At 46.2% G+C, this 22802-nt stretch overlaps 1 protein-coding gene across 14 annotated transcripts in view; it reads left to right on the top strand.

Moving 5' to 3' along the window:
- Positions 1 to 648: 648 nt before the first annotated feature.
- MAGI1 (membrane associated guanylate kinase, WW and PDZ domain containing 1) overlaps positions 649 to 22802 on the top strand; it is a 633893-nt gene continuing 611739 nt past the window's right edge. For all 14 annotated transcript variants that reach the window (XM_045990411.1, XM_045990404.1, XM_045990403.1 and 11 more), the window contains exon 1: positions 649 to 1526. In XM_045990411.1, coding sequence (XP_045846367.1) covers positions 1214 to 1526 — 313 coding nt within the window. In that variant the 5' untranslated portion in view covers positions 649 to 1213. The remainder of the gene's footprint in view (positions 1527 to 22802) is intronic.

Genomic DNA, 22802 nt, shown 5'->3' with positions numbered 1-22802 from the left:
CACAGGGATCCCAGGTCGAGGGCCAGGGGACCCAGCATCACAGAGACACTGGCAATTCCAGCTCCAGGACCCCAGCCGGTGGGCGCAGGCAGGCCAGGGTCAGGAGCGCGCCTCCAGGTCGGGTCCACCTCTGGGGTACTAGAGAGAAGTACCGCGGGGGGTGGGGGCGGGGGTGGACAAGCCCGGGAGGGTGACCGACAGCGTGGCCAGCCACTGGCCGAGGGCGGTGAGGAGGCTTAGGCCGGCGTGAGTGCGTGCGTGTGTGCGTGAGTGTGAGCGCGAGGGTGAGTGTGTGAGCCTCCCCAACCCCCACCTGTTTGAAATGATTTTAAAATGCCAAAGCCAGACTGACCGTATTTCAAAAGTTGCAAACAGTCGGGGTAAAACACGAGCACGTGCCTCTACCCTGAAGTGATTAGCTGACTCGAGGGCAAGGAAAGAAAAGGAGGAATAAGAGGGGGGCGTAGAGGGGGCTAAATCTCCTTTTGAAGGATCGGTTTTAGGACCCAACGGGAAGCACACTGGAATCTCTCCCTTCGGGAAGGAGAGGTGGGGCGGGCCGGCCGGCAGGCGGCCGCGGGGCGCATGCGCGCGCGTCTCCTCTCGCCGGCCGCTGCGCTCGGCGGCGCGGAATAGAATGAACTGTAACAAAACAAGCCGAGCCTTTGTATCTGCTTAAAGGGGCCGCAGGCACTTCCCTCCTGTCCCCCCAACCCCCGCTCGGCAACCGCGTCTCCAGGGCTCCCAGCAACTGGCTGGAAGGGCTTCCCTCACCCTCAGGAACAGCCCGCCAGCGAGGAAAGACGAGCCAGGAGGGAGGCAAAGAGGAGACACCGCATTTCTAAGAGGCAAGAAAGGAAGGAAGGGAGAAAAAAAAAAAATAACCCAAGCGGCGCAGAGTGGACTCTGGTCCGGGAGAGAACGATCCGGCGCCGGAACGTGGACCGAGAAGCACCGGAATGCAAACAAAGCTCGCGGGCGCCTGTGCAGGGCTCGCGGGGAAGCCCAGAAAGTTTGTTTTATGATGGCTTGAGTGCGCGAGTGTGTGCAGGGGAGCGAGGCTGCCAAGTTTCTCTCTCCCGTTGCGTTATTTTGGGGGAGATGTCTCTCCCATGAACCAGCGGGGGCTTGGGGACTTGTGCTGTGGGGGGCACCTGTCTCTCATTGCATTATTATTTTTTGTGTGTGCGGGGGAGGAGGGGTGTAACCCATCATGTCGCGAGTGATCCAGAAGAAGAACCACTGGACTAGCAAGGTTCACGAATGCACCGTGAAGCGGGGACCCCAGGGTGAGCTGGGGGTGACGGTGCTGGGGGGCGCGGAGAATGGGGAGTTTCCGTATGTTGGAGCGGTGGCCGCGGCCGAAGCGGCGGGGCTTCCCGGAGGCGGCGAGGGCCCTCGGCTGGGCGAAGGGGAGCTGCTTCTGGAGGTGCAGGGGATCCGGGTGTCCGGCTTGCCCCGCTATGACGTGCTGGGAGTCATCGACAGCTGCAAGGAGGCCGTCACCTTCAAAGCCGTCAGACAAGGTAAGACGGGACGCGCCTCCGGGAGGCGCCCGCAAAACGGGGAGAGGCCTGCGGAGTGCCGCCCGCCGCATCTCGGTTTCCCGCGTTCCTCCTGCGAGCGCAGCTTAGAGGGGAAGTTGGGGCCGTGCGCCCTGTCGTGGTGAAATAAGCAAAGTTGTTGAGAGATGGTGGGTTGTTTGCCCACCTGCGTTGGAAAGGGGAGGCTGGATTTGCGCCGGGAAGCGGGGAGACTTTTCCCAGGCCTGGTTTGCCAACCTGTTTTCTCAGCCACCAAGTGCAGTGCCGCTTCGCCTGCGCCGGAAGGAGAGTTGGGAAACTGAGGCAGTGGCAAAGTGGACGGTCTCCGGGCCCTTCTGGGGAGTGATGCAGCAAGCGCAGCCGCTGCATTCCTTTGCCACTTATCCGTTCACAGACCCGGAGAATGGGTATGAACGAGTAGAGGGGTCTGTTGTTCCTGAAGTCCTCCATCTGGAAATCGGCTTCACCTGGTATTCCTCCAGGTGGGTTAGGGTACGGCCGCCCTGCGGTTCCTGTGCCTGCCGCCTGAAGATCCTGCATTCACCCCAGAGCTGGATGACGCATGTGTCTCGGTCCTGTGGCCCAGCCCCAGGCGTGGGGGGAGGGAAAGGAGTATTTCTGTCAGCGCGAATCAAACCCAAGTTTATGCTGCTTCCACCACCACCACCATCGTTATCCTTGATAATGATAATAGTAGCTACTCTGCACTGATAGCTTACTACGTGCCAGGCTCTGTGTTGAATGCTTTCCTTGGCTGTTTTGTTCTGATTCCCAATTCTGAGAGCGAGTTGTTTTTATAAACCCCAGGTTGCAGGTAAGGAAACCAGCACTGACATTGGATAAGTTACTTGCCCAAGGTCACACAAATATCAGAAGTGAGGGTTTGACTCCTTAATGCAGGCGGAGGAGGAAGAGGTGGGGGGATGACCCTCCTGGACTTGAGTGCTTGATTTCTAGGGGAGGGAATAAAGGCAGATTCCTCTCCTAGAAGCCTGTAGAGGAGTGCCCATGTCTTTGATGATTACTGCTGGTGGGGAGTCCCTGGCCTCTCAGTGTGGTGCAGGTAAGGGGCTGTCCCTATATCAGTCCAACAGAGAAGGAGTTGATTCCCCTAAAGGATCACTTGCACGTCCAAGTACCATGACACAGGTTCCCCTCCATGAAAGCACCAGAGGAAGTGGCAACGTTGAGCATGGTGAAAAGTTCCCATATGTGTCTGCGGGCCTGGAAGGGCAAGCAGCAGCTGGAGGAATGTGTTAAAGGAAAGGAGGGCTGGCTTGGGCTGAGCAGATCCTTGGAAACAGGCCTGTTCCAGATGAAACAGAGGAGGGGGCAGAAGGCTTTGTCAGGCCTTTTGGTAGTTTGAGGAGCGATGCACTGATACTTAAGAAAAGTTCCTACCATTTAAGTCCTCATCTTCTACTTGGACACCTCTTCCGGGAAGTCCTCTAGCATGCTGCCACGCTGAACAAACGCTTCTCCCTTTGGGCTCCCCTAAATGTGTATGTTGTAGTTCTTTTACTTCCTCTGAAGTACGAGTTAGGCCCCTCTTCTCATTTCCGTACAAGAGACTGTGCCTTATTCATTGTGCATTTCCTCAGGCTTTGCTTGAGGTCTAACACCTTCTTTTCCTGAGAGTATGTCCTCATCGGTAACCTGGCTTGCCTTTAGGTATTACATAAGCTAGTAAGTGGAAAGTGTGCAAAACAGGGCCTGCCACATAGTAAGTGCCCAATAAAGATGAGCTATTATTGTGTAAAATTGAATTTATTTACTTCTAAGCCTAGCTTTTGGTGTTAGGAACCTGGATTATGAATTCAGCGCCAGTATCTGGATTGTTAGGGTTTGATAGAACTGTGTCAAAGCATTTGATGGGAGCAGCCACAGGTCTCGGTACGGGGGTATTTTGGAGAAACGGTTGGCGGAAGGACAGGCAGGGGTAGCTATCCATCTATTATCTGTCTAGTGGGTCCTGTATGGGGGCTTGTTTTTAATGTGCAGTATGCCACGTGTGCCTGAACCTCTTCTGTCCACCAGTCATCAGAGATCCAAGAGCCACTGTATCTCATCATGGTGGGTCAGATAATCAATTGTGTTCAGAATCAGACACCTCTGGATGGAAAGGAAACTATAGTGTCTCCAAATGTTATTTCCCTTCACCCAGAACCATTCTGTGTGCTGCACAGGACTGTTCCTAGCAGGTGTGTGCATGCGTGTAAATCTACTTCTACTCAGGAGAGCATAAAGATGGGGATGGAATCCACTACAGTGTGAAAGCTACTATTTTATGGGATAATTACATGGGCACAGTTCTTCCAACATCTTCATTATAGAAACATGGCACTAGGAAGCATTTCACCAGTCTTCCGTTCCCCCTATAGCAAGAATATGAGTTAAATTGTATGACAGGATTGCTCTTACTATGTCTTCATTACTATGTTGTAATCATATTAGATAAACTCATCCTGGATGTGTGGCAAAGGAAAATGTTACTTTTGTGTCTCCTGTACCCTGAGCTAGCCACTCCCAGAGACACAGGGCACTTTGGGTACTGTTGGTATGGAAATGTCACGGTCTTCTTGTGGGAGAAAATTCTGCTGTTTCTATTTCATGGCAGCTCCCTGGAAAGATGCACAGACTAAAATAGTCTGTAGCAAATGGTATTATATGAAGCAGGACTGCATTGTGAAGGAACCAAGCTAAATGGATCTACCAGGTTAGACTTGGTTCATTTTATTTTAAGATTTTATTTATTTATTTGACAGAGAGAGAAAGGGAGAGCATGAGCGGGGGTGGGGGAGGTTGGGGAGCAGCAGGCATAGGGAGAGGGCGCAGGTTACCCGCGGAGCAGGGAGCCCAACTCAGGGCTTGATCCCAGGACCCTGGGATCACTAGAACTTGGTTCATTTTAGATGCGGAAGACAGTCTTTTGTCACAAAGTGCCTAAAAAAATTTACAGATACATATATATGTTACATAAAATATGTTATTTTGAAAAAATGTTATTTTGTATATTATATGTATAATATAGCATATACTTTATACTTTGTAAATATATATTTACTTGTAGTGAAATGCACAGATGTTTAGTATATAGTTTGATGAGTTTTGACAAATGTATATGTTTATGTTATCTTTACCCAAATCAAGATATAGAACATTTCCATTACTCTAGAAATTTACCTCCTGTCCTTTCTGATCAGTTCCCGACACCTCCTCCAGAGGCAAAGGCTATCTGATTCCTTTATCATGGATTAATTTTGTCTGTTATTGATGTTCATATGAATGTAATTATGCCATATGTACTCTTTTGTGCCTGACTTTTCACACTGAAAATATTTTGCAGATTTCATATTGTGTCATTGTTCTTTTTTTTTTTTAAAGTTTATATATATATATATTTTTAAGTCATCTCTTTACCCATCATGAGGCTCAAATTTACAACCCCATGATCAAGAGTCATGTGCTCTGCGGACAGAGTCAGCCAGGCACCCTTCATTGTTCTTTATTGTTCATTACTATTCCGTTGTATGTATGTGTGTGTATACATGTGTGTGTATACACACACACACACCAGTTTTTAAAATATTTTTGCTTGTCATTGGGCTTTGGACTACTTGCCATTTTTCACTATTGTGAATATAGGTGCCAAAATATTCCAATTGCCCCGCATTTTTGCCAGTCTTCAATCTTGTGTGTTGTTTGAATTGTAGCCATCCTAGTATATGTGAAACAGAAAAAAGGTACTTAAGGAAACTTTGCTATAGGATATAAGCTAAGCACTTGTTTTAGAATGTGCCAGGCCTGAGGTGAAAGTAGTGCTTTATGGACATTTTGTTTTTTATTCCTCGCCCCTGGACACAGGTGTCCAGAACTGAGGTCCGCAGAGTTTGGGTAGCCTTTCCAAGAGCCATACAAGTGGCAGAAGTCAAGCTGACAGGCAGCTGTGTTGGATGCCAAGAGCCCCTGCTCCTCGTTCCTGGGTCAGGGTGTCTCAGAGTAGGGCCCCCAGACCAGTGGCCAGAGCGTCACCTGGGACTGGTTAGACCCTGGAATTCCTGGACCTCACCCCAGCCCTGCTGACTCCCAAACTCTGAAACTCCCGGAGGCGGAGCCTATGGAGCAGTTTTAAAGAGGCCCTGAGGTGATTCCAAGGTGTGCCCAGTTTTGAGAATCGCTGCCTGAAGGTACGGACTGACACTTAGAAAAGGACCCATGACACAGCTGACTTGGATTCCAGAACAGGCTTTGCCAGCTAGTGCTGTTGTCTCTGGCAAGTCACCCTCTCTGCGCCGAACTTTCTCATTTTTTCATGCCAGAAATAAAATGGCCGCGGCCTGTAGGTCGTTTGCATTCCTGAAATGCTGCTCTTCCATGAGTAACCCTGACTGCAAAAGCTTAAGATAGTGTGATTGTAGTTTCCCAAAGTGGTGGTATCCTAGGTCATGCTTACATAGTTTCGTAGGTGAAGTCTGTGGTTTTGCAAATTGCCCGGAAGCCGAAACCGCCCACATTTTAGACAGAGCAGGGACAATAAATAAGACACAGCTTAGAAACCACACCACCACCACCAGACCCTTTTCCTCACTGAAATGAGGGTGTTATGACCACACACAATTGAATAGAGTTCTTTGTGCCTTTTTGCGTTTTGTTCTGATGTGTGTTTATTTTTGACCCATTAGACTATACTACAATAGCTCTGTAACAAAGTCATTCTCATTTTATTTTATTTTATTTTTTAAAGATTTTTTTTTATGTATTTGGGGCCGGGGATGGGGGAGAGGGAGGGAGAAGCAGACTCCCCGTGGAGCAGGGAGCCTGATGCAGGGCTCGATCCCAGGACACTGGGATCATGACCTGAGTGGAAGGGAGATGCTTCACTGACGGAGCCACCCAGGCACCCCAGTCATACTCATTTTACAACACAGGGCCTGTCTTTCTTGGTATCCCATGAATTCTGCTTCAGGGTCTCTGGGTTTGCTTATTCATCCCCTGAGATGGTCACAAGATGGATTCTTTTCCTTAGTGTCCCTTTGGAGAGAAGATCATTGAGCTTCCCATGGTAGTGTGCTGCTAGCTGGTTAACAACCTGCTCTGGTAGAGGGGAGCCTCAGATCTGGAGCATATCTGGAGTGGGGAAGAGATGCATTTAATCCATTCTACAGAGCCGGGATGAGCTTGTCCCAGCATACCCCTGACCTCCCTATAAGACGGCTCTTGAGTTACAAGCCATCCCCTCCTCCTGCTTTGTGACTTCATAGCCTTGTCCCAATTTAAAATTATCTTCTGTTTCTTCTTTTTTTAAAGGTAATTAATTTTTTTTTTAATAATCTCTACACCCAACATGGGATTTGAACTCACAACCCCAGATCAAGTGTCCCATGTTCTACCTGCTGAGCCAACCGTGCGCCCCTTGTTTCTTCTTTTTTGTCTGTCTCTCCTCCCCCTAGAATGTAAGGTCTGTGAAAACAAGGAGCTTTTCTCACTTGCTTACCCCTCTCTTTCCCAGGGCCTGAAACAGTAGCTGGCAGATCCTAGGTGCTCATTCACATTTGCTGGACACGTGAATGGATTTTCCTTTGTGGCTTCTCATTCGTATGATATGTGCAGACTAGGCTGTTTACATCCTTCCCCCTGTACTGCCCATTCATCTTTTATTTCTTCTGACTTAGGATCCTAATATGTTCATTTTTCCCTTCACCAGATCTTCCAATCAGCTGATTCCCTGTGTCTAATAATTTATACCGGAGCTATAAATAAGTAAATGACCGAAAAGGCTTAATGAATTATATTGAAGTATTTCTGCTTGTTGACTCTTGCTGGAGTTTAAGAAGGGAAATTTCAGATGCTGAGCAGGCAGGATGGTGAGGGGCTTCTCTGTTTTTTGTTGATATGGGGTCTGCTCTATGTCAGCATCCCTAAGAATGACACCTTACCTCTGTTTTTTTGTACCATTGTCCCTGAATACAATTTTTTCAGCCAACATCAAATCAGATCTTTGCTGCAGAAAACAGTCTGATTTTTGTCCTCTCTTGCCCTTACATTGTGCTTTTTGTTTATAGGTTTTTTTTTTAAACTTAGACTTTCAAAATCAATCTTTTTATCCTTCATGCTAAAAGACCACTCTCCGAAGGGTATTTTTAGGTTACACTGTGGAACATTCCACAGCTTTTAGAAAAAATAATGCAAGGACAGGCAACCCAACTTGTCCATTGTTTCCAGTGGCCACCCTTGGCCAATGGCCGTGTTCTTTAAAAATAGATTAACTTGACCTTATGATGCAATGGCATACAGTTGGCTCACTGCATATGTTGGCATTCACTACCCAGCTAGTCTAGGAGGGCAGAATTGATGATATCCACCAAGGGGAATTAAGTGGTTTATAAGAGAAAACATTCTGACATCTCCTTACCACAAGGGTTTACATGAAGGATGTTGCTTTATAAACGATGGTTATTTAATGCAAAACACCAGTCTCTGATGTTAGTGGTCCCTTCCTCGAGTCTGTATATATGTGTAACAGGATACACTGATTTTGTGTACGCTGAGAATAAAGGTTGTCAAATTTGTTAAGGGCTGACATTCACATCCTAAAAAAGTAGGTTACTGCATTCTTGCCCGTCTTTATGCAGCTTCTTTGTGAGATCTATAACCTTGAAAGATCCCTCGTAAACACTAGAGCTTTGCTGTGCGGCACCCCTGTGGATGTCTGTGTCGATATGGTATTTCTTGTGAATTTGTTTTGGTGTTTCCATGGCTGTACCCCCACGGATGTCAAGGACATGCCTATCGTATGCATGTCTACTTTGTAGTAAAGTATCCTGTGTAGAGCCCAGAATGTTCCGGATGCTAACCTTTCTGAAGGCATGACGCAAAATTAGAGGATGGAATTTGAACAAGGTCTTTCATGATTAAATAATACTCTTCTCTTTTTATGGCTAAGTAATTCAAGAATGGAGTAATCCATTACTTATAATCATTTCTTCAGTCTTCATCTCAGAGTGAAAACCGAAGTCCTCACAGTGACCCACGAGGCCCCCTCCCATGATCTGGCGCATGACATCCCCCACCCGCCCCCCCCAACCGCCCAACCCAGTCCATGATCTGCTAGTTCCTACCTCAAAGGCTTGCTGCCTGCTGAACTTCAAGTCCTTCCCAAATGTCGCCTTCTCCGTGACACCTTCTTCGATGACATTGTTGGGAGCTGTAACTCCACTGTTGTTCGTTACCCTCTGTAACCTTTTTCTGCTTTATTTCACTCCATTTCAGGGAGCTTGCTTCAAAATAAGTAAAATCCTTATTTTGTCTCTCCTTGAAGAGAAGCTCTGGGAGGGCAGGGACGTTGTGGGTGTGTTTGGTGCTGCGTCCCCAGGACTGAGAGCAGGGCCTGGTGCGTCCTCGTGGCACGAGCATCTGTTGAACGTCTGCTGTCAAACGGAGAACTCGAATAACTCTCCCGTGAGCCCGGTTGCCTCTGAGAGTTCCCATATTTGAAAGTCTCTGAAAATGTGGGTAATTCATGATGGCTCACATTAACCTCGATGTGGGTTTGTCATTGGCAGTCTGTGAGTGTGGCTGAGTAGAGCTTAGCCAGTCGATGGAGGAATCTTCTTGAAGGCCGCGTTGGCAGCCGGTTTCAGCTGGTCTTCATGGGACGGGTGTCGGACAGCCCATGAGTGTGTCAGGGAACTTTGCAAACTCTCTCACCCTCAAACGGACTGTGAGAAGTTCTTCTGGGCACTGCCCGCTGTGTGTAGAGACTTTTTCTGTTACTACCTCCATTGCCATGAGAAAGAATTACAGAAGAGAATGACATTCTCCCTGCTCAGGCGTCGACCCCACCGTGATTGCCTTCAGAAGCATTCATGTGCACCTTTAGTGGGACACAGTTCTGTTTTCCACAGTAAGACTAATCTTTCAGCCTGTCATGAGACAAGACTGGAAGCTCTCTTATGGGCAGTGGCCTGATGGTGCAATTAAAAGGGGATTATGCCCCGGTGCTAAGCCATGTCTCAGAATTATTGTTCTATCCGGTGTTAACAGGACGTCAGAACTGCTTGTAAGATAACCCACTAATATCCTTGTATTGATGTGTTATACATGTGTAGGTTTTGGACTTAAGCTGGTGTGGATTAGAAGCCAGATTTTAAAATTTGCTAGCCAGGTGACTCAGGGCAAGACACTTCACTTCTTTGGGCCAGGGTTTTCCCATCTGAAAATAGGGATGAGAGCGATACCTACCTACTTTCTAGAGTTGATGGAAGAATAAAAGGAGGAGGTTTAAGTAAACCACATGGCACAGGGCCCTGCCCATAGCTCAGTATATATTGGCTTCTGTTATTGTCTGAATGTTCCTCATTTGAAAGCAATCCAAAGAGAAGAAAGAATCTCCTGAGAGATAGAAATTGTGGTATAAGTTTCCTGGAGAGCTTTTGAAGGCTAGAAAAAAAGCTTCACTTTTCTGCATGATTCAGATGCCGCTTTTTAGAAATGGCTGTGGTTGGATGAGTTCGGACAAGTCAGAAGGAAACTGTGGACCTCACCATGTGTAGGTGGAACTTCTCTCACGTTGTCCCCAGTGGTCACATATTGATTCTAATTATCGTCATCAGGTCCCAGGTTGTACGAAGATGTAGCGGACGAAGAATGATCCTGGAGAACGTGACACAGGAGATCCTCTGACCTTCCTGGCACTGTATTTGGGCGCCCACATCACGGGTGGCAAGGGAAGCAGTAGGACTTGGGGTTATAAGGGTTTGGAGTCAGACTGGTTGGGTTCAAATCCAGGCTCTGCCACTTCCAGCTGAGCGACCCTGGGTGCGTTAACTTGCCAGAACTCCATTTTCCCAGTAGAAAATGAGAGTAATGCCTACCTCATTGGCTGCTTGGAAGGATTAAATGGGAAAATGTACCCAGAACGCTTAATCCTCTGCTTGGCGTATAGGCAGGGCTTACCAAAATACCTACATAATAGCAGCTGTGATGATTTTCCGTTGAGAAATGGACACCATCGGTGAGTTCCTCTAAAGCAGTGATTTAAAATGGAGGGTGGTTTTGCCCACTCGGGGAGATTTGGCATTGCCTGGAAGCCTATTTGGGTGTTACAACTGAGGATGGGGGAGTGCTGCTGGCACGTCCGGAGTGGAGGCCAGGGAGGCCGCAGAAGATCCTACAGTGTACAGTTCCACCCCACTCTCCCCAGGAGAGACTTATCTGTCCCCAAACGGCCAAAGGCTGAGGTTGAGAAACCCTGGTCTAATGTATAACTTCAGGGTCGAGACCGGGAATCTGAATTAGGAGCAGTAAACTAATCGTCATTGTTATTTATGCATCTTCTGATGGGTTGCTGAGACCCAGGTTAGGGTTTTGCCTGGGTAGATGATGCCATTCTCATTTTAGCCTTGAGAAAAATGAGCTAGGAGAGGTCACGTCATTTATCCTCACCCCCAGGCACCTGACCCCAGTGAGATTCAAGTTCAGATCTGCCTGTTTCCAAAATTTGTGTCCTAGCAGTGTGTTGACTTTGTAGGCCGGAGCCCCTAGGTCCTTCTACTGTGGGGGTCACTGTGGATGCTGCCTGAGAGGGTGAAGCATGCTTGGTGAGGATAGGCCTAGAAATAAATTCCCAGAGTGTTAAAGGGCCGGAACCCAGAATGAGCTGCTCCGTATTATCAGGCTCTACTTACGTGTCTTCCTCTGTTTGCCTTATTCTCCGTCACCAACACTGTCATTTCCTTCCTCCTCTGTGCCCTCTTTTTTCTCCCCCATGCACGTCATGATTTCAAGACAATAGTGTCTTGTCATTGCCGAGTTGCCTGTCTGTCTTCCCTACTGGATTATGTGTTTCTTGAATTCTTTTTTTTTTTTTTAAAAAGATTATTTATTTGTCAGAGAGAGAGAGATAAAGAGCGAGCACAGGCAGACAGAGTGGCAGAGGGAGAAGCAGGCTCCCCGCGGAGCAAGGAGCCCGATGTGGGACTCGATCCCAGGATGCTGGGATCATGACCTGAGCCGAAGGCAGCTGCTTAACCAACTGAGCCACCCAGGCGCCCTGTTTCTTGAATTCTTGAAGACAGCATCCCTGTTCTCTGTTTGCCATCTCTGCCCTGTGTAGGTGCTCGAGAAATATCTGCTCAATTGAATTCTTTGGAGGGTAACGAGTAGGCATAACTTTTAACTAAATTAAAAAAAAAATTCTTGCCTAAGATCTTGTTGGCTAGAAACTCCGTGGCTTATTTTTAAGGCATATTAAATATACTTAGCCATATGTCTGACTTTTCCGTGATGATTTAAGATGGTTCTCTGCCAGTTGTTGTAGCATTTTGAACTGTGGAGAAAATATTGAATTAATTGTGTTGAAGGTCTTAGAGGGCCTGTATTCTGACCAGATGTGTGCCGGGATTGAGCCTGTTGCTTACGTCATGTGGCCATGGAAGGCATCGCTTCGGCTTGATTTAAATAGAGTCAGTACTTTACCACCTGGATCCTTGGCCAAGCATTGGAATTTACATCTGATGGGGAGAGCATGCTCATTTCCTCCTCCAGCTATCAGCCTGTTTAAGTCTGTGTGACTTGGTTAAGAATTCAGAACTCTAGATCAAGTTGTTAAAAAAGAACTTTCCTTGGTGTTAGAGCGTGTGGATTTTTTTTTTTTTTAAACCAAGCACCGGCATCTAGATTTTGGTTTCTAAGCTTTTAAAAAACTCAAATATTACTGTGGCCTCGAAGAACCGTCAGTCACCATTTGTAGTTGGTGCGTGCTCCCACAGCTCATGTTTTTCCCCCCTGTGAAAGTTACTTATTTCATTTAAACAATGTGTATAATACAGAACGATGTGAATATGAAAGGAGAATGTATCTACATTGTCTGTAATCCCACTCAGAGAAATAACACGCATTCATACTGTATTTAGATCCAAACACTCGCGTGCGTGTGCGCGCGCTCACACACACCCCCCCTTTTTTTTTTTTTTAAGATTTTAAAAAAATCTTTGACAGAGAGAGATCACAAGGAGGCAGAGAGACACACAGAGAGAGAGGAGGAAGCAGGCTCCCCACTGAGCAGAGAGCCCGACGCAGGGCTTGATCCCAGGACCCTGAGACCATGCCCTGAGCCGAAGGCAGAGGCTTAACCCACTGAGCCACCCAGGCGCCCCACACTTTTTTTCTTTTTCTTTTTTTTTTTGATAGTTTTTTTTAGGAGGGTCTGTTTCTCATGAAAATTGGATAATATGATACATGCTGTTTTATGGAATTTTTTTTTTTTTTTTGTGCCTAACAGTATATCGTGGATGATTTCTCTATACCACCAATATATCTATTTTGTCATTTCAATGGCTGTAGAATCGTTTCTGGTTGTGCAATAATAACCATGCTTTGAGGATGGACATAGAACGTGTAGGTTGTTTTCCTTTCCTATTTTATGCAGTAAATTGATGAATATCCTTACACTTGTATTTTACTGAACCTCTTCAGATATTTTCCTTGTACCGAGGTCTAGAACGCTTAGCTCACATGAATTTTATCTTCTTATTTATTTATTACAAAGATTTTATTTATTAGAGAGAGAGAGAGAGCAAGGGGAAGCACAGAGGGGGAAGGAGAGAAAGAGGTTTCCAAGCAGACTCTGCACTGATCATGGAGCCTGACAAGGGACTCGATCTCATGACCCCGAGATCACGACCTGAACTAAAACAAGAGTCAGACACCCATCCGACTCAGCCACCCAGACACCCCTGAATTTTATCTACCTTTTTTTTTTTTTTTTTAAAGATTTTATTTATTTATTTGACAGAGGTCACAAGAAGGCAGGCAGAGAGAGGAGAGGGGAAGCAGGCTCCCTGCTGAGCAGAGAGTCTGACGTGGGGCTGGATCCCAGGACCCTGAGATCATGAACTGAGCTGAAGGCAGTGGCTTAACCCACTGAGCCACCCAAGTACCCCTGAATTTTATCTTCTTAAGGCTTTTATCTTCTTAAGCCTGAGAGAGGATATCAACTTGTATCCCTGGTGCTGGTGAGAGTCTTGTATTTCTTTATCTACCTCACTTTATTACTACCACACATATTACCTAGCCCTGGATTTTTTTTTTTTTTCTTTTTTAATAATAGGACTTACAATTGCAAATGCTGAGTAGGTATTCCAAAGGGCATTAGGGACGGGTGGGGTCTGGGGACATATTTTGTTCAGAGGGAGCAGTTGCTACTTTGCTTCAGCCTATTGCCGACATGGGGCAACATTGGTCAGTGTTGCCAGATTTTTCAAATTTTCAAGAGAATCCAGAAGCTTGAATTGTTAAAAAACGCACTTTGACAATTTAAAAATGTTGGTTCAGGCTCCTTCCAAAAGCATGGACGAACCCAACAAAACACATCTGGGAGCCATATTTGGTCTGGGCGATGAGCCTGTGGCCCCTTGTTTATGTGTTTGTCTCTCTCACTTGATGTCTCTCACACTTCATCTGTTCAAGGACATAATCTCATTGCTTACTCCTGTCTGTATTTTCAGGGCCCAGGATAGTGACCGATTCACAGTGACGGTCAATAAATACGTGTTGAAGTGAAGAGTAAGTTCCAGAAGCAGTCCAGTTTGTCCCTGTAGTCTGCTGGAGGCCCCGCTGGTGACAGCTCCCCCATTCTAGTTGTGAGGAGCTGGGGAGAGGGTATATTTTGACAGCTGATCATAATTCTTGGAGTATTTTGTCTAAGGGTCCTGGTCTGCTGAGTCTTTGAACTGGGTGCAAAATGGCATCTTGATGACGACATTTTTATGAATGTGTCCTGGGACTGGTATATGTCTCCTGCTCTGAGATAATTTTACTGTGAAATGTGTGGCCTTCCAAATAAAAAAAAAAAATGAATGAGTTTTAGGTATACCTCTTAGGTTTTAAATTTAGCAGGAAAATCTCCAGTAACACAACTTTCTTGGATATTGTACGGATAAATCAGGACCCTGACCTTTACTCCAAGCGTAGATGCTTTCAGAACATGATTAACCTCTATGACCGGTGGGTATCTGTTCTTCTGCACCAGGATTATATGGTAGAATTTTGTTTTTGGAAAATGAAAGCGGGCTTTCTTGCTTTTCTACCTGTGAAATGGCTTCTTCTGTTTGGCATAATTCATGTCAGGCACCAGGTTTGCTGTGTGAGGATGGGGAAGGGGACTTAGATAATTCAGATTACAGTTTCAGTCACTGCAGTTTTTCTGTCAAGGAGCCAAGCAAGGAAAGACCTCTATAAAATTAAAACTACAGAGTTGGCAGCAAAAGCCCAAGATGGAATTTGGATTTTGCTAGGTTTGAATTTGGACTGTGTTTCTTTTCTTTCCTTTCCTTGTCGCCGTCCTTCTCTCCATATCTCCATACCTGATTCAAAGTAAGAGCATTCTTTTTTAAAATTAAATTAAATTAATTTATTTGAGAGAGAGAGAGAGAGAAAGAAAGACGCAGACTCCCCCCACTGAGCAGGAAGCCTGACTCGGGCTTGATCCTGGTCCCGGAGATAATGACCTGAGCCAAAGGCAGATGCCTAACTGACCGAGCCACCCAGGGGCGCCGAGAATAAGAACATTCTAATAGACCATCTAGGGTCTGGTCTCTGGGTGGTGAGTTCTAGCTCCATCTTGAGGGTAGGAGGTTACTTTAAAAATAATGGAAGCTTCAGCTCTTCTCTGTGAAATAATTATCTCTAAGGAAGACATTTGTGGAAAGAAGGCATTAATGGGAATGATATTTGTTTTTTTTTACTGTTGGAGTCTTTTTTGGTAGGAGGAGCCTCTCCCTGGGGGTTTAATAAAACCTGGTGAGTCACCCTTTTGCCTGAATTCCTGAGGGAAAAGAGACATCAAGAAAAGTCTGTGGGGGGCGGGGAGGTAAGAGGTGGAATTTACAGCCCTGTGCACCTGTTACCAGCACTTATATTCACCTGATGGTTGCTAACAGATTGCAGGCAGAGCTGCTTGGAGAAAATGATCAGCTTTGGCACCAGTGGGCCACAGATTGAGTTTGGGTGAATGGAAAATGCATCAGAATTACCTGGGAGAGTTTTCAACCTCTGGGCATCTGGGGTTGACTTCATTAGTGATTCTGAGTCATGTCTTCCTGCCCAGTGGAGTCTGGATGCCCCAGCTCCAAAGAACGGTCCACAGGATGGTCACTGGTTTATATCATCCAGGGTGTTTATTAAATGTGGGCATTACTAGGCTCTAGTCCAGACCTATGCAGGCAGAATCCTGGGGTGTGTGGGGAGAGGAGGTTTGGGGGACGGGGATGGGCCATGTGAATCCACAGCATTTAAACAAGTTCTGACTGATTGTGTTAAGTCCAAGCTGGAGGCTCCTGGCTCTACAACATTGGCCTTTTCCATTCCAGTTACCTAATAAATGATGGTGACAGACCCCATTCTACGCTTGAATGAACACTGATTGGGGAAGGGAGTCAAGAATAGAAAGATTAGGGGTGCCTGGGTGGCTTAGTCATTAAGCATCTGCCTTTGGCTCAGGTCATGATCCCAGGGTCTGGGGGTCAAGCCCTGCATCGGGCTCCCTGCTTGGTGGGAAGCCTGCTTCTCCCTCTCCCACTCCCCCTGCTTGTGTTCCCTCTTTCATTGTGTCTCTCTCTGTCAAATAAATAAATAAAATCTTAAAAAAAAAAAAAAGAGCGCCTGGGTGGCTCAGTCATTAAGCGTCTGCCTTTGGCTCAGGTCATGGTCCCAGGGTCCTGGGATTGAGCCCCGCATAGGGCTCCCTGCTCAGCAGGAAGTCTGCTTCTCCCTCTCCCACTCCCCCTGCTTGTGCTCCCTTTCTCGCTGTGTCTCTCTCTGTCAAATAATAAATTAAAAAAAAAAAAAACTTAAAAAAACAAAAAAGAAAGACTAATTGAGTTATTTGAGCTAAAAGTTCTTCTATGGTGGCAAATACTGGGTGTGGAATGTGTTGTGGAAGGTCATTTTCTTGCTTCAGGATCCCAGCAGCAGTTGGATCATTGACAGAGACCTCTTCCCCAGCACCACAGCCGCCATGATGAGATAGAAAAGGAGCGCTGGAGGAAACATGGCGCTCTCCAGTAGAAATGTGTACACTGATGGAGATGTTCTTCCCCCACAATGCCCAATGTTGAATCCACTAGCCACTGGTGGAGATTGTGCACTTATAACGTGGTGAGTGTGGTTCTATTTCATTAGCCACACAATGAAAATGAAAAATGTAAATTTTCTTTACATGTAATTGATTTAAATCTAACCCTCAGTTGTGGCTAGTGTCTACCAGATGGAATGGCGCAGGAGACGATCCTGTTACAAGTGGTGAGGGTAGTCATGGGGCTTTGCTGTCACATCCAGCTACTCCAAGAGGAAGAGGCCAGAGTGACACTTTGGGTTGATGCTTGTTAAATGTGGAAGCTTGGGATAAGTAGTTTTGAAGTGTCCCTTGATGATTTGGGTCACTGTGTTTACTGATGACATTTTTCTTAAAGAACCTCATTGTATGGCACTGTGCTGATTTTCCCAAAGTGCTTTATGTGGGACAGCTATGTTCTGTGAGGCTGGGGAGGATGTTTTTTCTGTAGACTGGCCTGTCTCCAGCACCTTATATATTGGGATGGTTGAACAGATCATTTCAGTTTGAGTATTTTATCCAGAGGGGAAGACTGAGTTATCCTGGGATGGTAGAAACCATTTTATCACCTTGATGCTTTTGGTTACAAATAATAAAACAAAACAAAACAAAACAAAAAAAAACAACTCAGTGGCTTAAACAACAAAGGGGATTAGCTGATTTATGGAACTTAAGGATTTCAGAAAAAGGTGGGAGCTTCAGGTACAGCTTGAACAGGGCATGGGTCTTATTTCTTTCATTTGCTTCAGAGCTGCCAATCGCCCATCTGGTGACTTTGTTCACACTAGAAAGTATCTCTCTTCTGGGCAGACATCATCCCAGCACAGCCTGGACCTAGATATTATGAGGGACAGCCTCACAATGACTTTAGTTGTTTGCACATGGGTGTCCGTTGCCAAAGCGGGGGGGAACATTCCTACTTATTCTTCCTTCTAGAAAGAGGCCCTGAGGTATGCCTCATCTTGGGTGCTGAGTCACTTAGGTCTGCAGTCCCTGTTCTAATCCCTGAGGCCTGAGCCCTCACCTCCCCACTTGTCATATGCTTTGCCTGTTGGGCTTCAATTCTGGGAGCAAAAACCAGGGAAAGAAGACGAAAACCCACCATGCCAACGATAGCAGATTAGCTCTTGTCTAGGTGCTCATGTAAGTGGAACCATACGGTATTTACCCTGTCGTGTGAGGCTCATTTCACTCCCCACTGTGACCGCAGGCTTTGTCTGTGTTGTAGCACGTCCTTTTTTTTTAAATAAAGATTTTATTTATTCATTTGACAGAGAGCATGCAAGTAGGCAGAGCAGCAGGCAGAGGGAGAGGGAGGAGCAGACTCCCCACTGATCAGGGAGCCCGGCGCAGGGCTGGACCCCAGGACCCCAGGATCATGACCTGAGCCAATGGCAGATGCTTAACTGAAAGAGGATGCTTAACCGACTGAGCCACCTAGGCACTCTAGGCTGAGTAATATTCTACTGCGTGGATAGACCACAGTTTGTTTTATCCTTTTATCCATGAGTGAGTGCTTGGGGGTTGTTTCCCCTTCTTTTATTTGGCTTTGTCTTCCTGCTGCCCTCAGAAGCGGGTGCAGTTAGGTTTTCTTGATGTCTTGGGCCTCCTCCCTTCTGAGTTCTTCCTTTGTCCTAGTAGCCAGACCCTTCCTGGGGCTGTCAGGACTCTCCCTTGCCTGTCTCCTCCAGCTCTGAGGATGGGGACTTGATTGCCTGGGGAGCATCGCCAGTATGTGTCCTCATCATCTCTGCGGCACTGAGAGCAGGTGGCCAAGGGTATGCATGCTGGTCATCTGGTCTTAGGGGCTTTGGTCCCACAGCTGGTCCTGCTGTGGCCAACTTCCCACCTTCCTGGGTTGGATGCCATGTGCTCCAGGCTTTGCATCGCACACGGGCAGGTTCAAATCCAGTCTGTCTGCTCCCTCGCCTGTGGCCCTGGGTACGGGATCTGACCTCTGTGACTTAGTGATCTTAAGATCACACACCTTGTGTGGTTGTTGCAAGAATGCCAGGCGATGTGGCAGGGAGGCTCTCCGCGGGAAACGCAGAGCAGAGGCAGCGCGGGATAGACGGTAGTTATTATTACATTAGGTTTGTCAGTTTTCCTCTTTTGAATCGGATAACTTTTGATTTTAGGTTTGCGGAGGTGCCGAATTAACTGCGTAATTGACTCAAAACACTTCTGTTTAACACTCTGGGTTTTAATCTTCTTTTTTGGCACCACTCCTCTTAGATTTTATGCAGCTGAATTTGTTGGACCAAATTATATGGAGCAGCTTTGATGGAGACACATTCTATACTCTCTTTATGTCTTCGTGTTTTCTCCCTTAGATTTCTTGCTGAAAGTGGAATTTAGTCACCACTCCGTAGGAAGCTAACAAATTATTACAGAGCAAGTAAATGATTCCTGGATCTTTAGAATTCGAGAATGGTTGGTATAAAGATAGAACGATAGCAAATGCATATTGGCATTTTCCAATAAACTTTATGCCAGGGTAATTGTCTGGTTTGGTCAGTTTTCCTTTCTGTTGATTATTCTAGCTGTGAATACTATCAAAAGGGAGCCACTAGACATTTATTGCTTACAGAGATTTTTATACACTTTTACCTCCTTCCATCCTTAACAGCCCTCACTGTGTGCTGTGCTGTGCTGTAAGGGCTGGGTATTAACTCATTTACTCCTCAAACAACCCTAGGAAGTGGAGGTACCGCCATCATTCCCATTTTGCAGAAGAAGAAACTGATGTTCCAAGAAGTTGAGATGTTCTCTGCCCTGCTGTTTTTTTTTTTTTTTAAGATTTTATTTATTTATTTGACAGACAGAGATCATAATTAGGCAGTGAGGCAGGCAGAGAGAGAGAGAGGAGGAAGCAAGATCTCTGCTGAGCAGAGAGCCCAATGTGGGGCTTGATCCCAGGACCCTTGGGATCATGACCTGAGCCGAAGGCAGAGGCTTTAACCCACTGAGCCTCCCAGGCGCCCCTGCCTTGCTGTTAATGGCAGAGCCTGGATACAAGCTGGGTTCTCAGGTCCGGGTATGATGGATGCTCTTATGGGCCCTGGGAGGTGGCTGGCTGTATCTTCAGCTATTAATGAGGAAAATAATAATTAAGGAAAAAGAACCTTGCATGGTGTAAGGTCGGCTGAGCCAGTACTTTCTGTCTAGGTCTTTGATGCTACATCCTGAGCTGGTTTTGATCAACCTCAGCCATCCTCATCTGTCAGTTGGTACGCATACATGATGTCTTTCCACTTGTATTTTTCCTTATCAAGAAAAACCATGGACGATGACGGGGCAGTTAGAAGCCCTGCAAATGGTACAAGAAATCAGCGTGGCTTCATGGAGAAAACATCGTACTTCCTGGATTTCTCACTTTATTTCTTCCTTTAAGTGATTCAGGACTCTCCTGCTTTATAACGCTTGTGCCTCAGTCTCTTAATCTGTAGAAAGGGTAGAGTGCTATATTTATATACCTGAAGGCCAACTCCCTGAATTCAGTGAATATTTATTTATTTGTTTAAGATTTTTAAGAAAGATTTATTTATTAATTTCTACACCCCACGTGGGGCTCAAACTCATGAGACCGAGAGTTGGACATTCCTCTGACTGAGCCAGCCAGGCACCGCTCGATGAACGTTTATTGATTGTGTGTCTACCCAGCCCAGGCAGGCTCTCATGAGGACACAGTCTCTTTGCTTCGTCTGTGTCAACAGTGGCCCTGCAGGCTGAGACTCTGCAGTGAGCCACTGTGGGCCAGGAAGTTCCTGATCTGGAGCTTTTGTGCAAGGCTCACTGCAAGGCCCAAACTGCCATGATGCCTGGTCACGTCTCCTGTTTGGGGTAGCACATTGCAGTGGGGCTCTATGGATATATGCGTGGATCTGAAGGCTTCCATGGGAGTCGGGTCTAGGATCCGTTGAACAAGAAGAAGCCCTCATTGGGCCTCGCCTTGGAGACCTGCCATTCCTCCTCTATGAGATAGTCTTATTTGTCTCTGCCCTCTGGGTTCATTTTATTTTTAAAGTAAAGATTTGATTTCATTGGAGGAGAGATCTGGTGGGGGGCTGGATGAGTCAGGGTTAGGAATACCCTAGGAGTGCTGGCACTAAACAGTAGGGTTGTCCCCCTTTGAAAATCTAGGCCTCCTGCTCTAAGGGCATTTATATTCTATGAAAGATTTTTGTGTGCCAGGAAGACTGGGAGATTTTAGGACCCTGTTACTACTTCTCTTATTAACATGATACTTGATCAGCGTGGGGGGACAGCTTAAGAGCGCAGACTGCGTCATGTGCCAAGGGTAGGACTCTGGAGTGAAGATCTGAATCCCCCATCTGGTCTGGCCTGGGGTAAGATTTGTAACCTCTTCACAATTCAATTTTCTTATTTGTATAATTCCTATTTCCCAGAGTTGCCTGTGAGGACCGAGTGAGATTATTCATGAGACATATATTCTAAAGAATGCTTAGTACATAGTAAGCACTTACTGCATATTCACTTTCATTATATTATTATTATTTGGTCCAGTGAGCAACTGTGATTAAACACAGTGTTATGATTTCTGTGTGCAAATTACCGTGCTGGATTTGCCTAGGACTTAGTTGAAGGAAACATGCCTTCAAAGGACCAGTCCTATTAAACAGTCATAAATTGTTAGCATTCCTTTATCATCCCCTCTGTGTCAAGGGCTTTCTATACATTTTTCTCATATAGTTTTTCAACATCATATAAAAATGTAGGAGGAGGTGCTAATTTAAATCCCCGTTTTATAGATAAGGAAGCTGAGGCCTGGAATTGGGGCCAGGTTATGTCTGTGTGGCTTCGTGTCTGTGCGTGCCCGTAACTACTTGTGTCTGAGTCCCCGTGATTTGTCTCTGTGATCTAGGGGTGACCGTGGACTCTGACTCAGATTGTGGGGTAAGGGTGCAGCAAGGCGGGTAAACAGCATTAGGGGCATCCCCAGGACGTAGAGATGTTGTGAAGACAGTTTGTAGTCAGTCAGGCTTGGGACAGGCCTGTGGAGGGGTTGTGTTTGTCATGAGTAGGATATTTATAGCGACGGCGTGGAATGTTATTGTAAGTGGAGGGAACAGCAGGAGCAAAGGCCTAGAGCAGGAGAATTCCAAGTACGCCCACGGCTCAGACTGTCTGGAGTTAAGAGAACATGCAAAGCAAGAATGCGATGAGCCAGCATGCTGCCTTTATCAGGCTTGGCAGAAATTCAAAAGTGTTCATTAAGCTCTTGGTCTTGATACGACTTGAGATAGACTTTTGTGGAGAGCCTTGAGGAAGAACCCATCAAAAATGGCAACACGTTGACCTAGCATCTCCACTGCTGGGAGCCCATTATCTGGAAATCCTCAAATCCATAGAAGTTACGTGTTCTCTATCGCCCTGCTCGTAATGACAAAAATCTGACATTGATGTTTAAGTGTTGTGGGTGATTGAACAATTGTGGCACCCACCCAAAGTGGCATAATCTGTATGGAGTCAATTTAAAAAAAAAAAAAAAAGAAGGACTCTGTGTTCTAACGCATAAGCATACCATCATCAACTCGGTAAAAAAATGCAAGAGATAGAATGATATCTATAGGATCACCCTGCTTGAATAACTTGTTGATAGCCAACCTAGGCAGATGTGTTTGTGAGTTCCTTCCAAGTAAAAATGTGTGGAACCACAGAGAACTAAGGCAACCTGGGCTGTGGTCATAGGTCCCAGGGGGCTTGAGGAGCACCTCGTTTGCACCTGTTATCATTAGTAAGAGTACCCTCTTTTAGTCTTTGGTGTCCTGGCTGTGAATTATAGGTGAATTCACCTGACGGTGAATTATAGGGTTACCCTAACCTTCCTCTGAGGATTTGAAGTGTGGTAGGAGCAAGGAGACGCTGCCTGTTACGTAGGTGACTTGGCAGAGCTTGCAGTGGGTAGGTGTTGTTTTTGAGGATTGTGGCCCTCATGCTTCAGGCAGTGGGCACCGCTCAGCCACCAAGCATGGTCATTACTAAGGAAGATGTTCTCTTTTTTTCATTTCATCAGGTATCTGAGCATTTACTTTGTTTTACTTAAATATATGTATATTTTAAAGATTTTTATTTATTTATTTGAGATAGAATGAGAGAGAGAGAGAGCGCGAGCGAGCACAAGC

The sequence above is a fragment of the Meles meles genome, chromosome 20, assembly GCF_922984935.1.
Source record: "Meles meles chromosome 20, mMelMel3.1 paternal haplotype, whole genome shotgun sequence".
Taxonomy (NCBI): domain Eukaryota; kingdom Metazoa; phylum Chordata; class Mammalia; order Carnivora; family Mustelidae; genus Meles; species Meles meles.
This window is presented reverse-complemented; position numbering and strand designations above follow the sequence as displayed.